Raw genomic sequence first — 22,625 nt, forward strand, 5'->3', positions numbered from 1 at the left:
GTTCCTCTTTTCCCCATCACATCAAATAAAAAATATTTGACTTGACTTTTAAAGCCCTTCGAGGTGTTTATCGACACATTAATTACCTTCTAATGACTACTCAGACATTAAGTCTCTTCTCTGTTCAGTTCATGATACGCATCTAGAGAACCTGAAGATGCACAAGTCCAAAGGTCCTGAGGGAACTGGCTGGTGAAGCAGTCAAGCCACTCTCCATCAAATTTCAGAAGTCGTGGCAGTCTGGGGAAGTTGCCCCTGACTGTAAACATGGAAACACAACCTCTACTTTTAAAAGGGGAAATAAAGAAGACCCAGGGAATTACAGGCTGGTCAGACACACCTCTACCTGGCAAATCATGGAGCAGATCCTCATGGAAAATTTGTGAAAAGTAAGGATGTGCTTGGTGACAGCCAAAATGGCTTCACTAAGGGCAAATCATGCCTAACAAATTTAGTGGCATTCTGTGATGCGGTGACAGAGCTGGTAGATAAAGGAAGAGTGACTGACTTAATCTTGCTGGAACTGTACAAAGCACTGGACACTGTCCTGTATGATATCCTTGTCTCTAAATTGGAGACACATGGATTTGATGGGTAGACAACTTGGTGGATAAGGAATTGGCTGGACACACTCAAAGAGTTGTGGTTAATGGCTTGTCCAAATGGAGATCAGTGATGGGTGGTGTTCCTCTGGGGTCGGTATTGGGACCGGTGCTGTTTAACACCTTTGACAGAGACACGGGAAGTGGGATTGAGCACAGCCTCAGAGAGTTTGACAATACCACCAAGCTCTGGTGCAGCTGACACACTGGAGGGAAGGGATGCCATCCAGAGGGACCTTGACAGGCTTAAGAGGTGAGCCCATGTGAATCACATGAAGTTCAACAATGCCAGGTGCAAGGTCCTGCACATGGCTCAGCACAATCCCAAACACAAGTACAAGATGGGTGAAAAACAGATTAAGAGCAGCCCTCAGGAGAAAAAACTTAGGGGTGTTAGTTGATGAAAAGCTCAACATGAGCTATCAGTGCATGCTTGCAGCCATATCCCGGGCTGCATCAAAAACACTGATACCAGTAGGTCAAGGGAGGTGATTCTGCCACTCTGCTCTCATGAGACCCCACCTGGAATAGTGTGTTCAGTTCTGGGGCTACCAGTACAAGAAAGATACCTAGCTGTTGGAGCTGGTCCAGATGAGGGCCACGAAAATGATCAGGGGCTAGACTACTTCTCCTATAACGACAGCCTGGAGAAGAGAAGGCTCTGGGGAGACCTTATCGCAACCTTCTAGTACCTAAAGGGGCCTTCAGGAAAGATGAGGAGGGGCTGTTTATCAGGGTACGTAGTGATAGGACAAAGGGTAATGGGTTTAAACTGAAAGAGGGTACATTTAGATCAGACATTAGAAAGAAATTCCTCACAGTGAGGGCGGTGAGGCCCTGGCACAGGCTGCCCAGAGAAGCTGTGTCTGTCCCCTCCTTGGCAGTGTTCAGGGCCAGGTTGGATGAGGCTTTGGGCAACCTGGGCTAGTGGAGGGTGTCCCTGCCCATGGCAGGGGGATTGGAACTAGATGGTCTTTGAGGTCCTTTCCAACCAAAACGAGGCTGTGATTCATTCTATGATCTCAGTCCAGTATTGTACTTACTCGCAGCCCTTCCACACTGCATTCACTTTCAAAGGGTGCCTGTAACGCACCCAATGATGCATCTTCTCATGATGCATCTTAGTACTCATCCCATTTGAGATGCCAAAAACTCAGTGATAGTTAAAATGGTTAGTGTACAGAGACCACTGGTTTTATATATCCCCATAGACTCGTCAGTTATGTCCCGTTCAAACTTCTTTGTAACCTGTCCAAGACTGGGACAATACTTTTCGTTCTTTGTGTGTGTTGACATGGCAACAATGACACGGTGTACCCTCTTGGCTTTTCATTACAGGCAGTGTTAATAACAGCAACATTATTAGACTGTTTATACTACACAGTGTAGTTTAAAAAGCACAATTTGAGGTTTGAGCCTTCTCCCTTTCCCCTTCTCAGTTATGCCTTCAAAAAGTAAATGCAATCATCCACCTGGACACAGTCATTAGCAAGAACTTTTACTAATCGTTTACTACACATTCTTTCTGGACCACGGCCTCCACACCAAACTATCTGAAAAAATTGACTTTTGCACTTTTTACTACAACATGCATGTGCATACACTCAGTCTGACACGTCTTGTGCTCATGCTCATCTAACTGATGCCAGCGAGATTACTCAAATGTGTGAGGACTAGTCATGTTAACAAGACTTGAAGAACTGAACCTGTAATTCACCAAAACTGTTGAACATAGTAATTTTTATGCTGAATATCTCAAATGTTATTAATTACAATTTGGGCCACTGAAAACCATTGAATTCATGAGATACATTCCACTTCCAGTAACTACATACTTGCTGAAATAAGACTTAATAATAAGAAATAATAATAGTACCTTTTAAAAATTCTATATTAAAAAAATCAGATCTAAAAATTAAGAATTCACTTGTTAAAGTAACTGGGGTTTTTTTGTGATTTTCCTGATGTCAGAAAAGGTATTAAATTGCCATGCAATTAGCTTTTAAATTAGCACATCAATAATCTCTAGCACTTTTGGAATAGGTTTGGTTCACCTAAAGTACCAGAATATAACATTTTGATGAACAGAAGCACGGGGTATATTAAACATCTAACTTAATATTATTTTATGACAGACTACAGTAACAATCTATAAAAGGCTATTTTCTTAATACACTTATTGTTCATTTCTATAAAAATGATGATGTTTAGCACCAAAGTATATTTTCTCAACCTCTGCGTGGCTATATTCCACTTTTAAACATTATTTCTGAATCTTATAAGAGAAGTCACATTCTTCAATGTATGTTGATGTTTAACTGCAAGTCTAGTGAACTAACAGCTCAATAATTAAATAGCACAAATAAAAAATAAAAAGCTCTGTTTATATTTCCTCTAGGAAATAAATCTGTACAAATTATAAAGCTTAACAAACCATTATAAAAATATTTCTGCTTGTGTTTTCCTTTTCTTTGTTAATCTAAAATGCAGTTATAAGTGGGTTTAATTTCTAAGTCAGACATTTAAAGTTTCTTCCTCCCAAGTTGTTTCAAAAACCTTACAAAACTCCCTGTCCAAACCAGTATTTGTTCCACCTCTCTACATTATAGTTTGTTGTTTGTTTTTTTTTTTCCTAGCTAATAACATAACATTGCCTATTATTGGAACAAGTCCCACCCCACTGTCAGGTGCAAGTCCAGCAACATGAACGTGTGCTTTCATTAATGGACTAGTGCAAGGTCTTTCATTGTGATCCTGAGTGGGCTGCTGAAAAAAAAATAAATCCAAATTTGCATTACTCTGTAAGACACCATATCAAACATCATCAATTTGTTTGTGTGATCATCTTCCACTGTTAGCCCTTTGGTTACTTGGGGTGGGTTTTTTTATGTTTTAAGATCTGATCTTATATTAAAAGTCTACGTGTTTCCAGAATTGGGTTCTGAAAGTGAATTAAGTAGCAGTTGCTGAAATATACAATGTGACACTGGAAAAATTTCTATTGGAATAGTCACTTACCATAGTAAATTTTGTTCCTTGAATGTACTGCCTCCAAAGAGGCCCCCCCTTTGGGATTACTTTCCCTGCCATGAAGCAACAGAAACCATAGAAAATGTTAGATATTAAATGGGATATTCACATCTATTCCAATGTTCTGGAAAAAAACATAGAAAAATCTACTTCTTCACTCCCTAAGCACTGTTACATTCCATAAATACCTGAGGTAAAAGTAAATCTGAGGAGCTGGTGTAAACCTGCAGAGACAATTCACTTGAGGAATAGTTATTTTTAGTAAATAGTATCCTTTTTCTCTCTTATGACACTGCCTACACAGATCTAATTAGACTGTGAGAGGCAGTTCTGGACTGAGGCAGACTACCAGCTGTCTAGAGAGTGAACAAGTCCTGTCCAAATACTGTGTCTAAAGTAATGCAAGAGGTCCTCCTTCCTTGGGAACCTTTAAGTCCATTAGCTGCCTCAGTGAAGGTGTTGTAAACTAATTCTATACTGAACAATCTAACTCAGCTTTTTACCAAATCTGACTGAAGTTGCCTTAAAAAAGGCTTTTGTGTAGTCAAGCAAATGATTTGAAACCTGTGCAAAGGCTTTAACCAAGACAGCTGTTTAAAATGCCCAACACTATTATAGACAAGAACATGGGAAAGGAGTGAGGGCACTTTAAGACTGATCACCCTTACAAAAATACATAGGCAACTGCAGTTTTTGAGAGTTCCTTTTGATTCCATAACTACAAGAGGAATATTCAGCACAGAATGACAAGGGTACCACTAAGTCCCTCCAAAGAGATGCATGACCTTTTGGGTGTCAAGAGTTTGACGCTCGGAATGTACGTCAAACTTATTATCTGAGTATGCACCTCCATGAAACCTTTTTGTATGCTGTTTTGTCAAGAACAAAAGGAACTACAGACTTTAAAAAATTAAAGACAGGATTAAGAATAGATCAGTTATTTTTTAATCTATTGAAGGAGAAACAGGAATCTAGTTCTACCCCTCCCCTCAAAAATGTGCAGTAACTCATGAAGAGAACGGCATTGACCTTCTGGCTCTTTGGGTTCTTTCTACGTGACTTGTAGCTCGGCCAAACATTGTTGACTGTGTCACCTACTGACACCTTCTTTCTTTATTTCTGTTTTCCACAGAAATTAAATGGTTGCTCTTCAAACTGGTACTTGATTCTGTCGCCCACAAATAAGTGCCTAATGACATTTCAGACGCCCTTTACTATCCCACTTGGGCTCCAGCTGCAATTCAAAAGTCTCTCGTATGTTGTGTTGTATCTGCTACCCTGTGCAGCTATTTTAGCCACCTTGGGACATCCCAAATACTACTGGATGCCTCTCTGCAGGCAACTGTGTCATGCCCTTGCTGTCAAACAACCATTCTCGGAGGCTATCAATGCGAACTGATTATAATTATATAACCTTTGTTAGGAAAATGATGAGATTGTTGTGGATATAGAAGAAATACATTTTTAAAGGTTAAAAAAACCCAACCCAGAAGGATTAAATAGAATCCCATGCCAGACCACCAGGTAAAGTCTATGTAGAAGCAGAATCTACCACCTTCCTTTTCTGGGGTATTTTACAGATCCATGACATTTTTACATCATAAAGGTTCTATCAGTGAAAGCTTATCAAAGTTTCCTCTATGGATTCATAAAGAAAAAACCAAGTGGCTCTGAAAGTACTTGCACCTAATCTGAACAGCTGTAATCAAATACTCCAGATATCCTACATCCAAGGAATCCTTATCACACTCACACAACTGCCATTACCATCCAAGCATGTCATTTCTATAAAGCTCCAATCAAATTCAGGCACAGAAAAATGACCTGAGTGCTCTGGCCTTTCAGAGCTCCATCATCTCCAAGCTCATAGGATCAAAACTAAGGAAGAAAAAAAAAAAAAAAGGAATGATACAATTATCTCAGTAAATGTGTTCCTCAGATGTATGGAATACAATTTCTCGCACAGAATTTTAATCCTCTAAAGAATTCTGATATGCAAAGTGGTATTAAGGCCTTCCTGACAGAACTGCTAAAGTTTCCCTAACAGTCTGCTTTGAGATCCCCCTCTCCCTCAACATGCTGCCACCATAACGTTCTATCTTCCAGCTGCATGTTGTGATGCTGTTAAAAAGGAGCTGTGAAAAAAAGTTACTGCACGTCTCAGCTTCTAAATTGCTATCACTGGATAAACTTAGAGAGCGTTCTCACTACTCTGAGTTGTTCCAGGACTAGAAAGTCACCTCCTTTTACTTTTTTACAGTAGGTGAATATAGAAGTTTTCACTGCCTCTCTTCTCTGACCCCCCAAGCTTGAAGAATGAATGAAATCAACCTTTGACTGAGTCATTAACAAACTATAGAGACACATTTAAAGTTGAGAAAGTGAACCAGAGAGATTCAACTTCAGTCATATCTCAGTATGGCTTATCTAATTACAGAATGTAACAATCTCTGAAGACCATTTCTATAGCAAGCCAAAAGCTAGAAGAACGTAACAGAATCAAATCAATGCATATTTTAACACGTAGCTAGTCTTAAAAACTAACTTAGGTGGGTGCAAGTGCTAACTGGTAAAGCATATAGACTCTTCCAAAAACCTTGAAATAAACACATGTAACACTTTTTAAAAAATGACTGGAGTGTTTTTTTAGAAACAAACAAACAAACAAAGTACCTGGCAAGGCTTCTTCATTTTAATTGCTATAACATGGTATCTGTAGCAGCAGAGTTCACAGGTCCATGACCCTCTTTCACTTATCCACTTTAAAAGGCAAAGCTGATGCGTGTATCGCACTGAGCCATCGCAGCGGCAAGGATTTAACAATTCACCCTGAAAAGGCATTGTAGAGACACTGATTTTAAAGGAATCTTTTATGTACATGCACACTCGATACCAAAATATTTACAGGTATGTATGTAACAATGAACTGGTCTCAATTTCAATACACAGAAGCAGCGTGTGTTTGAGGCTATAATATAAATACCCAAAAATTAAACTGTCTTAAAACCACCTAGGTGCTTCTACCGAGACTGAGCCCGATAACTGTCTACACCTGTGTATGTACACATGTGAAACAGGTGAAAGATTACTGTGCATCAAACGGCAGCAGCACTAGCCCTTTCAAATACTGACAGTGGTTAGGTGCGTTTCTCTAACACTTGCAGCTTCACTAGGAAAGAAGTTGGGTGATACCATGGACAGCCATGCTCTTGGAGCAGGGTCCTGCCAGGCAGAACCTCAAATAATGTAACCAAAAGCTTCCCCTGGTAGCTGGCATGTTGCTGTGTCATGTAAATCAGCTACTCCCTTCTCTCGTTGCAAAGATTCTTCTGGCCAAACTACAAGACCAGCTATAGGATGCTAGTTACGGATCCACTGCTGATACCGCCCGTGCCCAGCAGTGCAATGACAGAGAAGATCCTTGGAGCTCCTCTCAGCACGACCTGTAAGCTACCGCTCTCATTTTAAAGTCTGATAGACACCTGAGAAATCCATATCGCGCAAAGTCCCCGAGGGCAGAGCCGGCCAGCGCGATGGCGAGGAGCTGCGCGGCGTGCAAGCCAGCCACGGCAAGCCTCCGATTTCATCCCCAGCTCCGCGCCGACTCAGAATTGCCCCCGGCGCTTGTCACAGCCCCCTGGTACAGCGGGCAGGGCTCGCTACACCCGCTCCGCCGCCACCGAGGAGGGCTCTGCCCCGGCTGCGGGGGGGCGCCGTCCTCCCCCCGCTGCAGGCAGCAGCACCGGGCCGCCTTTCCGCCCCGCTGCCGGGGGAGAGGGGGAGGGAGTCGGGCAGGCGGTGCCGAGCCCTGTCCCTGGTGCTGATCCTCCACCCGGGGCCCCGCCACGCTCCCCGGGTCCCCGCGCCCCCTCCGCCGGCCCCTTCCGCGGGGTGTCTGGGCGGAGGTAGGGGTGAGTTGAGAGGGGTCGGTCCGTCCGCGCTGAGGGCGGGGGAGTCGCCCATCCGCCCGCCCTGCTCCGCTCCCCTCTCCTCACCTGCTCGGGGCCCTGGAAGCAGATCTTGCAGATGGGGCCGGCCCCACCGGGGTGGCTGCCGCTGCCGCTCTCGCTGCTGCACACCGAGCGGGTCTCGGGCTTGTCACCGGCGGCGGCCCCCGCCTCCGCGAGGCCGCTCTCCGAACCGCCCCTCCGGCCCTCGCCGGAGCTGGGGCCGCCGCTGTCTCCCTCCTCTGGGGGGTCCCCGTCCTCCTCCCCGGCGCCGGTCGGTAGCTCCAGCGGGGCGGCGGGGTCTCGCTGCGGCTCCCCGCGAGGGAGAACGACGCTCCCCCCGGCGCAGCTCATGCCCGCGCCGGCCCGGGACACCCGCTCACCCGGGGCGGGGACGACCCAAAGGGACGGATGGCGGCGGGGAGAGAGAGCGGCGAGGGCGCCCTTTCCGCGCCGGCGGCCGGGAAGGTGACCCGGCGTGGCCGCCTCCCTCCGCCAGCCGGGTCCGGAGCCGCCCCGGCGGCGTGCGCGTGTGTGGGCGAGCGCGCGTGGGACTGCGTGTGCGTGGGTCTGGAGGCGGCGGCCGGGCGGGGCGGGGCGGGACCGGTACGGCCGGGCCGCCCCTCAACGCCCGGGAGAGCGCGAGCCAGGGACCGTTACCCGGCGCGAGCCGCGGCGGGAGGGGGAAGGAGGGGGGCCGGGGGGGGGGGGAGGGCCGCGCGAGTCAGTCACCGCAGCCGCCGCGGGCCCGCAGCCGGCGAGGCGCCTTCCTCCCCCCACCGTCCCGTTCCCCCACACCGGCGCGGCCACCTTCTCCGGGCCGGCGGCCGCGGCGGGGAACCCAGCACCCCGCAGCCCGCCCGGCCGGGAGAAAGCCCTTCCCCTCCCCGGAACGCCAGAGCCGCACCTGCCCTCCCGCCGTTCCCTGCGTCCCTCCCCTCCCCACCGGCTCCCCCCACACCTCAGGGGATGAGCACTCCCGGCCCGCCGCCGCGGCACCCACCGCCCTCACGGGGACGGTTCAGCGTCGAACAGCGCCCTTTCCTCTCCTTTTCCCTTTCCCCTTCCCTTTCCCTTTCCCTTTCCCCTTCCCTTTCCCCTTCCCTTCACTTTCCCTTTCCCCTTCCTTTCCCCCTTCCTTTCCCCCTTCCTTTTCCCCTTCCTTTTCCCCTTCCCTTTCCCCTTCCCTTTCCCTTTCCCTTTCCCCTTCCCTTTCCCTTCCCTTTCCCCTTCCCTTCCCTTCCCCCTTCCCTTCCCTTCCCCCTTCCCTTCCCTTCCCCCTTTACTCCCTCAGCCTGAGGTCAGCCCCAGCCGTGAGCTACTGCAGGCTGCTTGCCTCTCCTTGCCTGTGCACAAACCCTGACCCGGCTGCCAGTCGCAGCACCCCAGTGCCCACAGCGCTCCCCAACACCCCAGTGGGGGATGCAACCCCCTTACAGGTCTTGTTACTCTGTTGGAGTTTACACTGCAAAAGGTTGGACTTGTAGAAGCTCAACAGAATCAATATGCAACAGTTGCTGTTTGGGTGTGAAGCCAATTGTCCTCTCAGTTGTTCGTGGTTGGCTTTTTCTTTTTCTTTTTTTTTTCCCCCAAAATTCATGACATCACCTCATTTTCAAAATTAAATCTGCTAAAAGCATCATGATCAAATAGTGTCTAAAAAAAAAACCAAACCAAACCCCAAACCCCAACAACCCAGAGTGGTTAGAAATTCTGTAAAGTTTGGCTGAGGCTGCGGAATGAAAGCCTGTGTGAATCTCAGCATCGCGTATGGCACCCGGGCTCATTGCACCTCCTGAAAACCACAGCAACCGCCTGAGCCGGCAGAGAGAAAGGGAAAAAATAAAACCCTCAAAAAACAATCACAAGGCCATATGCTCCTCCACGCTCACCACATTTTGATTCAAAAGTGTGATGAAATCGCCTGCCTGTTTCATTGGCTGCTTCGGGTGGAGTCTCAGGATGAGGATGTACCAGGATGAGCTCAGCCGCTGCCTTCAGCAGGCGTGTTTTGACAGCAGTGGCTTTCTTGGCAGGGTGATTTTATTAGAAGACCAAAGAGGTGGGTACACGGATCCAAAACCACATGCCTCAGCCCATGGGCACGCGGCTGTCAAGCCCTCTGGAGAGCCCTGGGCATACACCAGAGATCTGGTCCGACCTCTTGGCCTGGCTGGAGACCGGCTCAGACAATGTGCTCTCTGCTGACAAGCGGCAGCTCCATATTGCAGGAGAGAGATGTTCAAAGTAATCGGGGCAAAGTCCTGTCAAAGCCCTTTGGGTCCTCTGCATCAGCTAAGCCAGCGCTGGCCCTTCAGCTGGGCCTTAGGACGAGATGCTCCAACGCTGAGATTTGTTCTCAAGGTGTTTGTTAAATGGGGCTAGCGGCATGGATACACCCAGGTTTGGTAATGCAAACCAAGAAATGTCACATTGGCAGTGACATTTTGATGAACTACAGGCGCTGGGGAGTTCAGAAATTTTTCTGCATGCAGGTTTTTTTCATAGCAAAGTAATGCTCACAGGGGTTGTCGGAGAGACTGAACAGAACTGTAGACAAAATTAAGCAAACAGACTAATTCTAAGGAAAGAACGGGCAATCACAAACAATGAAAAAAAAAAAAAGGGACCAAAATCAGAGCATACAGATGAGCCCAAAATACTGGGTAGAAAAGAACTAAAGCAGAACCAGAAGGAAGAGAGAGTGGAACAAAAGTAGTGAGGTGAGAAATGAATGCTAAGAATTTACTCATCTGCATCAGAGGAATACAGCACGCCCTTGCCATTTGCTGTATGTGGCGGTTTATGCCATTTTTCTTCCTCATCCCTTTGTTTGTCAGCAGAAATTCAATAATGAACACAGCCTTTTGGAAACTATATAAAGAGAAAATAAAAATGTCAACACAGAAATGGAACAACTCTAATGTCAGGAGAAGAAAGAAAGATGCGACTACAGAGAACAATAGAGTTGTTAAGAAGGTCAATCTTTTCTACTTAATCTTGCCCAAAATAAATGTGCAACATGACTCTTAAAAGGGAACGCATCTAATACGAAGTAGAAGGCTGCTTCTTTCATGCATATCTGATCAATTTGGAGAGCTGATTGTGAGGGGGTAATTCACAGGCGTGAGTTTCTCAATACATCACCTGTTTACATGTCTACCCACAGCGACTGGCAAACTAGCCAAAATAAAAGCTCAAAGATCATCGATCCCCACGTTTTGGAGCACAGCAGAGTGCTGTTTGGCACGCTGGGGGTGGGAGGAGATGCCGACAAAAGAGCAGAAGGGGTGGAGAACATTATATAACGCAGCCTCCAACCGAAGTAGCATCCATCCTTCTGCTGAGCGAGAGAGGGGGACACGAGCCAAAACCAAAGATTGAAACAGAAAGAAGAAAAATTGAAGGCAGGAAAGGATATTTTGCTTCATAACAGCAGTAGTGTAGGTGGTTGGGAGGAAGAAAAAAATAAAAAAAGAGAGGCTGGAAACAGGAAGAATTAATTTTTGATTAAGACAGTGAACTGGGATTAAGACAGCTCATGGGATTTATGTTCAAACACAGTTTTGCTACGCACTCCCTGAATAACCTTGAGCAAACGACCTCAAGTTGGCTGAACCTAGGCACCCGCTTACCTAAGCACAAGCGGCTAGTCAGGTGTCTAACAGCCTCCAGAGGACTCTGGCTGTCACAGCTGCCATCTCTTTTTGGAAGAGCAGGACACTGAAGCAAGCACTAGACTCCTGGATGCCGGCACATCTCCCTCAGTCCCGCTCTGTCTTGGTCCCTACATAAAACTGAAACAATAACGTTTGCTTTTCTCAGCTCTTACTCCTGCCTCTTCCATTAGAAATTGCAATATTCCACTGACAGATTCAGGCCATATTTGTTCAGGCTTCATCTTGGCTGAGGTATCTTGTAATTGTAACGAGACAAATAATAAGGAACAGCAGTAGGGATAGAAATAACAGCGAGGTCGTAACACCGTGGGACAGTGAAGTGAATTGCATTTTCAGCAGGCAATGGAAAAGGCAGGAGAAGTGCAGCCCCTGAGGGAATGGAAGTTGTGCCTCCTCTATTTTCCTCTCAGTTCTGCTAATAAACTAATGGAAACTCCAACGCAGTTTTTTTACCTGAGGACTATCAGCTGTAGGTAGAACATGCAGGAAGAATAAACGGAGGAAGGCATTTGAACGGAGGGGAAATGTTCAGCAAATGGGCATAATGCTTTGGGGTGGGTGGGGTTTTTTAATTATTATATGTCAAGATAAACAATCTAAGTAAAGTTTTATGTACAGAAGAGGTTGCACAGGAATAGGATATGCAGGTAACAAACCGCTCGGGGGATGTTACAAGAATGGAAGCACCATGTTATTGCACATTTAGAAACCAACCCCCGCTCTTCTTTTTTTTTTTTCTCAAAAGTTTCCATAATGCATTGGCCTGTACCATAAGCACAGCAGCAGAAGTGCTCAGTGATGGGTTTGTTCCATTTTGCTGCTTCCTGTATCTCCGAGGAAAGCAAGATGATGTAGTTTTAAAATATTAATAAAGGAGTAAAGAGAGTAATTGCCAGTGTCTTGCATTCAAACCAAAATTATAATGAGAGAGTAGAAAGTAAAATCAGCTTAAACAGTAACATGGACACTTTATTATTATATTTACTGATTAACATATATATATGTCCTTTCAGAAAAACTCAGGTTGGTGGGGATCACCTGTAAGTAAAAATAATGCTTTTTACCTGCAAGCAAATGCTTCAGCTTAATTTGAAATGCGCTTTACATGTTTAATGCAACATGAAATGTGCTTCTGAGTAAATATCCCCATCTGCTAAATTTCCATGTTCAACTCCCTTACACTAAATGATCTGCACAGATGGTTAATGGCCATGCTAGTGGCTGCGTATTTTCTGCTGGTTCACTGAACGTGCCCGATGTTTGGGATGAGCAGACACTCATCCCGCAGTCGATGCTTTTACAGCTGTATCAACCAATTAAAATCCCATGCAGACAGAAACCTGTAGTCTACCAAAAATCTTTATTTTCACATTACTCTCTTGCTTTTTCAGAAATGCCTACCTGGATTCCTATCCCACCCAGGACTGCCCAACACTCACACAGCTCTACATACCACAAGGGTCCAGCCTTAAGCAGCTCCTTCATCCAACCTTCACAGGGATTTCCTATGGGTAGGTCCCACCTTCCAGAGGGTTGAGTCCCAGAACTAAGGGCTCCTTCCTTCCTTCCTTCCTTCCTTCCTTCCTTCCTTCCTTCCTTCCTTCCTTCCTTCCTTCCTTCCTTCCTTCCTTCCTTCCTTCCTTCCTTCCTTCCTTCCTTCCTTCCTTCCTTCCTTCCTTCCTTCCTTCCTTCCTTCCTTCCTTCCTTCCTTCCTTCCTTCCTTCCTTCCTTCCTTCCTTCCTTCCTTCCTTCCTTCCTTCCTTCCTTCCTTCCTTCCTTCCTTCCTTCCTTCCTTCCTTCCTTCCTTCCTTCCTTCCTTCCTTCCTTCCTTCCTTCCTTCCTTCCTTCCTTCCTTCCTTCCTTCCTTCCTTCCTTCCTTCCTTCCTTCCTTCCTTCCTTCCTTCCTTCCTTCCTTCCTTCCTTCCTTCCTTCCTTCCTTCCTTCCTCCCTTCCTCCCTTCCTCCCTTCCTCCCTTCCTCCCTTCCTCCCTTCCTCCCTTCCTCCCTTCCTCCCTTCCTCCCTTCCTCCCTTCCTCCCTTCCTCCCTTCCTCCCTTCCTCCCTTCCTCCCTTCCTCCCTTCCTCCCTTCCTCCCTTCCTCCCTTCCTCACATCCCATCCTGGCCTTATCCCCAGGGCCTGGGCTGCCTTGTGCCCTCAGCTGCCCTGGCTGCCAGCCCCCACCCCGAGGACGAAAGAAATGACAAGAAATGGTGATTGACATCCTTTTCCTTTCACAGGAGACTTATAAAAATGTGCATCCACAAGTTATTTCAATGGTCCTTCAGATGCTTACATGGGCGATGACATAAAAGTTTATAAAAATTATCTTAATACAATTTTTCTACTTGGAATATTATCAAACTGTTCAGAATTACTATGTTTCATTTACTGACTACCTGTCTTATTTGCTGGTATGCTCTTTTTCTTCAGAGCTGCTAATTTATTTTTAAAACATTTGAAATTACCTATGATTGATTTTTCCTCACCATGAATTATAGCTTCCTGTGAACTGCAGTCTCCATTTCGATCTGTAACTGTTTGGAAGTATTTTCTTAACAATTTTCCTTGTACCAGTTGTTGAGGGGGGGGGAGGGAAAGGCTTAGCATGACTTCCAGAATGAGGTAATCTTTGTTTGCAAATAAATTTAGTTCCTTGGTTTATTTTGGAAATAGATCAGCTGTCACAGATTCTAGAGGGTGGCATCACTGAGTTCAGTTTATTGAAACAGAAATGACAGAATGTCAATTAGCTTTTCCATTACATGTTACATGAGCAAAAGCTACTTTGCAAGGCTGAAGTGCATTTATTTTAGTATCAGCTGTTCAGATTCCTTTTTATCTGTTTATAAAGAAAAGGAAAATAAATTCTTTTTTTTTTCTTAATAAGCATTTTCCTTGGATTTCACAGAACCAGAGGGGTTGGAAGGCACCTCTGAAGATCATCTAGTCCAACCCTTTGCAAAAATAGGATCACCTAAAGCAGGCTGCACAGGATCATGTCCAGGTGGGTTTTGAGTATCTCCAGAGCACAAGACTCCACAACCTCTTTGGGCAGCCTGTGCCAGTGCTCTGCCACCCTCAAAGAGGACTTGTTTTGCCTCATATTGAGATGGAACTTTCTGTGTTCCAGTTTGTGCCTGTTGCCCCTTGTCCTGTCACTGGGCACCACTGAGAAGAGGCTGTCCCCATCCTCTTGACACCTGTCCTTTAGATATTTAGAAGTATTGATGAGATCTCCTCTTAGTCTTCTCTTCTCCAGGCTAAACAGACCCAGGTCTTTCAGCCTTTCCTCATACGAGAGGTGCTTCAGTCCCCTGACCACCCTTGTAACCCTCCTCTGGACTCTCTCCAGTAGTTCCCTGTCTTTCCTGAACTGGGGACCCCAGAACTGGGTACAGCACTCCAGATGTGGCCTCATCAGGTCACAGTAGAGGGAGAGAATAATCTCTTTCGATCTGTAGACAACACTCTTAATCCCAGTATACCATTGGCCTTCTTGGCCATGAGGGCATGTAGCTGGCTCATGGAGAGCTTGCACAGCAAGACTTGCAGGTCCTTCTGTGCAGAACATGCTTTTTTCTTCCTTGCTTATAAGCATCAGAATGACTGTAATATGCAGTAAAGGCGACCTCAGACCTTGAAAAGTAGCAGTGAGACATCAGAAATAATGTAACAGCTTTCCCAGTCCTTGTCCACTGGTTTTTAGTCCATTCTGCACACCCCCGGTGTATGTCTGAGAACTTACTAAGTTCCAAACTGTCCAATATTTGTAGCAAGGCAATGAAATTTGGCTTCTATTACTGAAACACCTTCTGAGGATACCACCGTGATGTGAACCCTGCTGTGGTCAGCACTTCAGTATGCTCAAGGCAAGAGAGAGAACTCCCCCTACGACATTGCAGGCAAGAAAGAAACACAAGAGTGAGTTTGTGATGGTGGGAACTGGAGCTCATCATACTTACATCATGGTGTCAAAACTCACATCAGATATCCATTAAGTGAGAATTGATTATTTTCTTGATAAACCAAGCCACAATGGGCAACAAAATATGTATTTTTGCTGAAATATTTTACTGCTATTTATGTGGTGAAAGGAAAAGGGCATGCATCCAGATTTGAGATGTTCATTCCTGGCTAAGGAAGCGTTGATCTGGTTGTTTCTCAAACCATAGTCTGTTCTTGACTGTTTCATCTCCAAGGGCTCAGTCTCATTCTGGAAGTAAAAATACAAGACTCTGTTGTTTGAACTGAAGACCAGACCTTCCATGCTCGGTGGAGAAGCAATGTAACCCTCTCTGTGTGGTCTAAGCAATAGAAGGAGTCACAGCTATGATGAATCAGTGTGACTTACAGAATTACCTAATCTAGTAAATCTTTTCTGAGAACCTGTGGCAAAACAGCAAACTGACGGGTTTGGCCTGAGAGATTTGCAGCTCTACCACAAATGACCTGTGGAAGTTATCAGTTATCTGTTATGTAGCTGCTAAAAAAAGAGACCAACTCCTGCAGATAGGAAATCTGCTTCCGGAGAGGTTTCAAGTCATTAATGTGAGTTCATAGAATTTACAGTTCCAAGGTTGCAGCTCACGTGTGCTGTTCTGTGAAAAACCCCTTTGTTCTCTTGATCTTGCTACCCACCAGCCCTCTTGAAAAGTTTAAAAAATAAAAGAAAATAGAATCTCATGAGACTGCCCATGTGTATTGGGAGACAGCGTTCTGCTTCTTGTGATAAATCTGTAAGAAGATGTATAATAGTCACCACAGGCCATGCTGGATTAGATTAGGAACATGTTACATCACTGAAGAAGCTCTTCTAGTTCTTACAAAATCCAAATTATTTTCCAGCTAAATAATCTTGCTTCAGAAAAGACAGTTGTATAAACTGACATTTTTTTGTGCTTCTTAAAGGGGAAACAGCAACTACTCCATCCTCGCCGATCCCACAGTCCTGATGGATGACTACTGTATCAAACCGAGATGTTAGCTGAATCTGTTAGTTCAGAATTTTTGTCTTTGTTTTCTTCCTCTGAGGGCACTTGCAGAAAATGGGAGGTAACACAGGAGCGTGTCGTCTGCTGTGGGAAAGGAAAAGGAAATGGTTGGATTTGGTGGAAGCTTGCGAGTGTTTAATCAAGGTCTGTGGCATGAAGTCTTTAGTAAAGGAAACGTAGGATTTCCTGTGAATTGGTGATCAGTACTGGAGGTGAGTGTTGAGTAGAGGTTTATGCAAAGAAGTGGAGGACAGTTTTTAGGAAGGGTTCTTTATTTATGGCACTGTGATGTTCTGCAAGCAAGGCAGGACAGGGCAATGAGAGAAAAGGGAACTGCGGACATGCCTACAGTACAGCAACCTCCAGAGCTAGCATATGGCAAGAGGTACTGCCTTTCATTGAACTCCTTTCAAGCATGTGCTCCCAATACACCAAGTATGCACAGGGTAGAGCACAAATCTGTTGGGTACCTGCTTCCTGCACGCTTTTCGCTTTCACTACAGGAAGGCATGCTGGGGACAAGCGTTCTTACTCGCAGATACAGCTTCACACTCAGAGTCTGCAAGGTTACTGCAAAGAGAAATGGACAAAATTTGCTGAGCAGCTGCTGAACTGTGGCTTGTTAAGTGCCCCTCCCTGGTGAACTGTGCATTGCCCAACCTGAACCCAAACACTGAATTGAATAAATGCCCTGCAGATGTGAAGGCGTGTGTTAACTGCATATGTGACCCTTTGAAGCACAGCTGCTGGAAAAGGGGCAGACTGCAGGTTAGTCCTGCAGCCAGTTTGAACATCCCCCAACTGCTAAAACTGAAAACCAAAACATGTCTGAATGCTGCTGGACATTGTGGGGGTACAATCACAGGAGTGGTTATGGATCTGGTAGCACACACTTTTAAGTGTGCTCGTCTGCAATCTGAGTCCTTTGGACACAGTCTGTCACTGCGTTCCTCACCGATACGCCATAGCACCCATAGGAAACCTGCGTCATGCTGGGGCAACATCCGGAGATCTGGAGATCAAGCTGGATACCCATGGGTATTCAGAATGGTACCAAATACCAATGTACATGCAGCTGATTAAAGCCTGAAGAAAAATAGGAGTGAGGCAAAGTCAGAATGTACTGAGGTGCATCTCAACCCCTCGCTATTTCTCTAGGATTCTCGAGAACTAAAGCATTACTGCTCCCACTTCTGCATCGGCACAGTTCTTCCTCTCTGTCATCTGGGGTGGCAATGGTAGAGAAGGGGATATGTGGGCAATGCTAAACTGGATGAACAGACCCTGGATACATTCCTAGATTAATCCTATTGCTAATCAGGAATCTGCATTTAGTGAACTTGACCCTTGTTCTCCTGGTAAGAAATACTTCTTTCTGGAACAATAGCTTGAAACAGCAAGCAATTACCTTCTTCTGTACATTTGATTACTAATTTCTTACCAGAACAATGAAAAACAAGTCACTTCTCTTCCAGTCCTGATATTATAATTTCATTTCTGCTGCCAAAGCATGCTTGGCTTCTGCTTTGTATATTTGATGTGCAGCTGTGGTAGGAAGCCACAAATAGCTGCACAGCATCTTTAAGAGCTGTGCTGCCAAGGGTAAAAGGACCCTGCAGGGCAGCTATTCTGAGGGAGCCATCCTAACTGTTTGGAAAGTAGCAAATCATGTTGTGAAGAGAAAGGTGAAGAATTGGCTGGAAAAGTATTCTTGTTCCAACTTTGCCCGTTGCAGGAAAGAAAGTGGCTTTTGGCCAACACGTACAAAAGAAGTGGGTACCCTTCCTTGCTAGTTTGAAAGGCAGCCATAGGCTGCTCTAGCTGCGTTAGATATTTATGGAGGCATGGCACAGTATGGAAGTATTATACTATATATTGCTGGTTTGGTGGGTTTTTTACCTGCTGCAAGGGATGAGGGATACTTACAAAGAAATCAATCTGTAGGATGCCTTAAGATTAACTAAAAGGGCTTTTATCGTCATTTACAGTAAGGATGGACAAGTGGCCTTTGTTTAACTGAAGAACCTTATGCACTCAAGAGAGGAAGGGAAGCATCCTTAAGCTGTGCATACTAGAAACTAATTGCCATCCCTTATTGAATTAGAATGTATGAATATGCTTGAGCATTCATGCCAGTCTCCAGGTGAAATAGGGCAGCCTCTATAAAGGTTACATGATTGGTTGTGAGCTTTTCAAATTCTGCATGTCCCAGAGCCTCCTGTCTCTTTTTAGCCAGTGCTTGAAGCATAGCACTACTTGAAAGATAACCCTGGGTGTTTAATTAAAATCTGAAGAAAGATGTTTGAATAAGTTACCTTAAATTTCAGCCCTGTATCTATTTTACAGTAATAGATGCTCTTGCTGACAGCATCAGGTCTTTTGAAATTGGTTTGTCCTTTTTTCATTTGTAATAAGCGTTCCCCACCCTCTCTTGATAATGAATCATTCAGAGAGTAGAGTCAGTTATGTGGTGTGTTCCAGAATAAATCATAATACCCAGTGATTTTTATGTCTGGGTCATGTTCACCTGAATCTCAGGGAAAAATAATTTTAGCAGCTACAACAGCTGATATAGATATGGGAAGCAACCAGCTAACCTTGATTAGCCCTTTAAAGGTGTAGGTCCTGGAAACAAAGTTCAGTTGTACAATTAACTGACCTTTCTGCCTATTTATGTACTTTATCTTGTCATGCTTATATACATTCACTAGTAACTTTGACAGAACAAAAAATACATTGCACATAAATTCTTATCAAATTCCATGCCATTGTTTACTTTTTATCTAATTTGATAATTGCATTCTGAACAAACATAAAACAGTAGCATAAAAATCTCAAAGGGATTCTGGAGCAACTACACGAACAGGAGCCTGTGGTAAATGCCAATATTCATAGGAATGGCAGGTTTCAACAAGCCAGGAAAGATCAAGATTCTGAATGCTGAAACATCGTGCCTCTGGCAATGGTCTTTAATTTTCTTTCAGAGAAAGTTCCCATGGCTTATTTCCACACTGGGTCAAGCCCATCTGGATAAAAATAAATGTGTTCAAATGCTAGTCACCTGGGTGACCTGCTTGTCTCCTAAAGCACTAGATTTGCTCTCCTAAGTCATTCTAATATGAGTTTGCTCTTCTTATTGCTCCCAACCACACTCCTTCCATCTCATCTTTGATACTTAGGAGAGAAAAGTCAACCCAGAAAATAAGATTCCTTTAGCTAAGTGATTCCACATGATTTCCCTCAATTTATTTATTTATTTTGCATTAATACTCTGGCTTCATTATAGGACATGAAAAATTCTAGTGACATAGAGTTTAATTACTGTGCTTTTTCTCAAGGGATCTTCATTGTAATCTGTATCACTACTATTACTGCCTTAACTAATAACTGAAAGAGGTCATGTTCTAGGTTAATAGACTGCAGCTGCTACGCAGAGGAATCTCAGTACCAAATAGCGCTATCGCTACAAACGAGATGTGGCGGGTGGGGCTATCCAGCGCCGGCGAGTATCTGCACACAGATGTTGACATAAATCTCAAGTGTCGGTTCATTTCACTCTACTTGAGTTTATTGCATTTGCACCTACATTGGAAAACAAATCAGCTGTTGGTCAAAGAATTCCTTCAAGCTGGGGAGTTTTTGGAGGTGTCCAGCTGGAGAGAAAGTGCAACCTCAGGTGGCCTCGGCCGTTTTGAGGGTCTTCACTTTAGATACTTTTATACTCGCTGTCAAAACAGACTTTGTGAAGAGAAAATAAATAACAAATCCCACTTTGACTCCAATAATACTTTCAGATTTTTAACAGGGGCACAGACAAGTGTCCAAAATGATGCTATACTCAGCACTTGCACAGAACAGCACAGCCAGTCCGTGTTTCCTTTCCTATCAAACTTAATAGCCAAATATCTGTATATATCTGCTCAGCTATCAGGAGGGGGCTTATAGTGAGAGCTTCATGGAATGACAGGATTTTCCTCCTATATCCAACATGCCTGTGTTGCTCAGTTAAAATAGCTCTCACTTTCTTGTGCCTTCACAATCTATTATTATTATGCAAACAACTGGAGGCTTTGTTGTATAAACTGTACAGCATGGCCACACTAATATAGATGATAAAGCTGCTCATGCCTCTTGCATTCCCATTTCACACAGGAGAAATGGATGTAGGGAAGTGCAAGAAACTGACTAAAAATTTCAAAATAAAACTTCTGTGTCTGTTAGTGATCCTTTAAGGTGTTTTGTTTTGTTGGTTGGTCTGTGGTTGGGGTTTTTTGGGTTTTTTTTGGGTTTTTTAAATTTAGCTAAAAGAGTTCTAGGATTTGGCATATTTGCATGTTTTAATGTCTTCGAGGAAGAACTGACACCATTTCTTGGTTTATAGGAGTATTTCACCATCCACAATTCCAGCCATTCTACTTAACAGTGCATCCAGAAATTGCTACTGAGATAAAAGCATAAGACTGTTGGAAAAGTGCCAGAGAATGGTACTGAATTTAAAAGAGAATGAGATAAAAACAGAAAGAATGAGTGCTATGTTGGCTATGAGAGGGAGTGAGGTATTCTTCACATCTACTAGTGATGGTCCTATAAAAGTGTCAATGCTCAAATGTCTCCTAATTCTCGATCTCGGCTTTAATGATGATGATGATCCCTATGCAAGCACTGAGCCTTGTTACTACAACCCTCTTTGCAAGTGTGCAGCTGAGACTAACAAAGCCTGGTCAGAGCCTGGAACTACCTCTAGCTCTGTGGGAGAGACAACTCCAGCAGCAGCTGGTGGGCAGACATAGACCTTACCCACTGCACTGTTCTCACTGCACAGCAAGAGAAACAAATATAAAATTAAAATAAGAAGGGCATGGTGCCATTGATTTTGTCTTCTGGTTTTGGTTTGCTTTACAGGTTGCATTTTGTTACTTAAAAAGCAGAACTTGTGACTGTTCGTACCCAGCTGATTTGCCTGCCTTGTTCTTTTCTTTCCTTCCAGAAATTATTCAAGGCACACAAAACCATGATTGCTTTTCACCAACAATTATACCAAAAAAAATCCCCCCAAAATTATTAAATTGACATTACCTCTTTGGCAAATGTTGGAAAAGAGCAAATACTACAATAGCTGTTTTTGTGGCATGCCATGTAATCAAGCAAGAAGCATGGAGACTAATATAATATCTGAGATTTTATTCAAGTAGAGATTAGCATTCTCATTGTCTGAGAAGTTCAGAAAAGCAGCAGAGAGAATAAGATATCAAGAGTATCATTTTCCCCAGCAAAGCACATACAATTGCAGTGGATTATTCATTAAAATCATTGTACCTGGCACAGAAATTAAAACACGCAGCACTGTGAATTTCCCTTCCCCCTGAGATCCTAGTGTGGTGTTACTTATATGAGTACTTTCTAGTTCTACAAATTAGCCTGTTGATTTCCAGAACTTTCACCGTATGGAAAAAGTCCCTTATAGCTTCACAGATGTTGCACAGATGGCCACGTGTACAAGAAAAGGTGTTCGTAACATTTACATCCCAGGTACTTTGGAAACACCTTTTCCTGAACCGTTAGCCCTCAAAATGTGCACTCTGGTATCACTGTGCAGCTACTAAGAGTCTACTCAAATTTCCCATGTGTCTTGCTGTGCTACTAACAGAAAGATTCTGAAATCGGTGACTGCAGAAAATGGGAACACAATGAAATGTTGCATGTCAAAGCTTTTGCCCCACAGAATAGCCACAATACCTGCTTACATCCTCTCGCAGCAAAGTGAGATGGAAAACATTGTGGTTTATCCAAGCATGTACATGGCTCATCTCTTCATCACCTTGGTGGCATTCTCTTTATCAGAGAGTCTTATTTGAGCACTGATGAACCTGCCCCTACCAGGTCTCAGCAGCATATTCTTAGCCCCCTTTAAAGGCTCAGACAAAGAGCATGAATGTCCTGTCCTGTTTCCAGGGGAGGTTGGAAACCCTGTTCTCTCTATGGCAGCTGTAATCAGTGGTCTGCAAGTACATGAACTTTACTGTAGCTCCAGGGACCTCCACCATCATCTAGTCAGCTGATTGACTTACTACTATTGCTAATTACCTTTGGTGTCAAGGCAGGTATAGCACCTTTGGGCCTGAGGACACATCTTGGACTGGCTGATAAAATCCCTGCACTGTTAAAAATTGTCTTTGGCAAATTATGGAGGATGGGTGGCATTTCAGATAATGGGAAGAGTAAACACATTGTGAGCTTTAAAAACAAAGGGAGAAAATGTGGTCAGTCAGCAAAGCTTCTGTTTCTGGAAAGAGAATTACCAGAGCAAGTAACTAGACAGACTTCTTGGAGGATAACAAGGCGTGAGTAAAAACAATGTCACTTTTTGTGAGAACA

General features: G+C 44.4%; 1 protein-coding gene across 1 annotated transcript in view; it reads right to left on the bottom strand.

Annotated features, from left to right (window-relative positions):
• The window catches only part of MARCHF11 (membrane associated ring-CH-type finger 11), a gene marked incomplete at both ends in the record, with an annotated part of 34,882 nt that extends 26,949 nt beyond the window's left edge, over positions 1-7,933 (bottom strand). Inside the window, 2 exons of the mRNA XM_084260005.1 lie at positions 6,306-6,461; positions 7,628-7,933. Coding sequence (XP_084116131.1) covers positions 6,306-6,461; positions 7,628-7,933 — 462 coding nt within the window. The remainder of the gene's footprint in view (positions 1-6,305; positions 6,462-7,627) is intronic.
• Positions 7,934-22,625: the final 14,692 nt, after the last annotated feature.

Source organism: Gallinula chloropus (genome assembly GCF_964237585.1).
Source record: "Gallinula chloropus genome assembly, chromosome: 2".
NCBI classification, from domain to species: Eukaryota; Metazoa; Chordata; class Aves; order Gruiformes; family Rallidae; genus Gallinula; species Gallinula chloropus.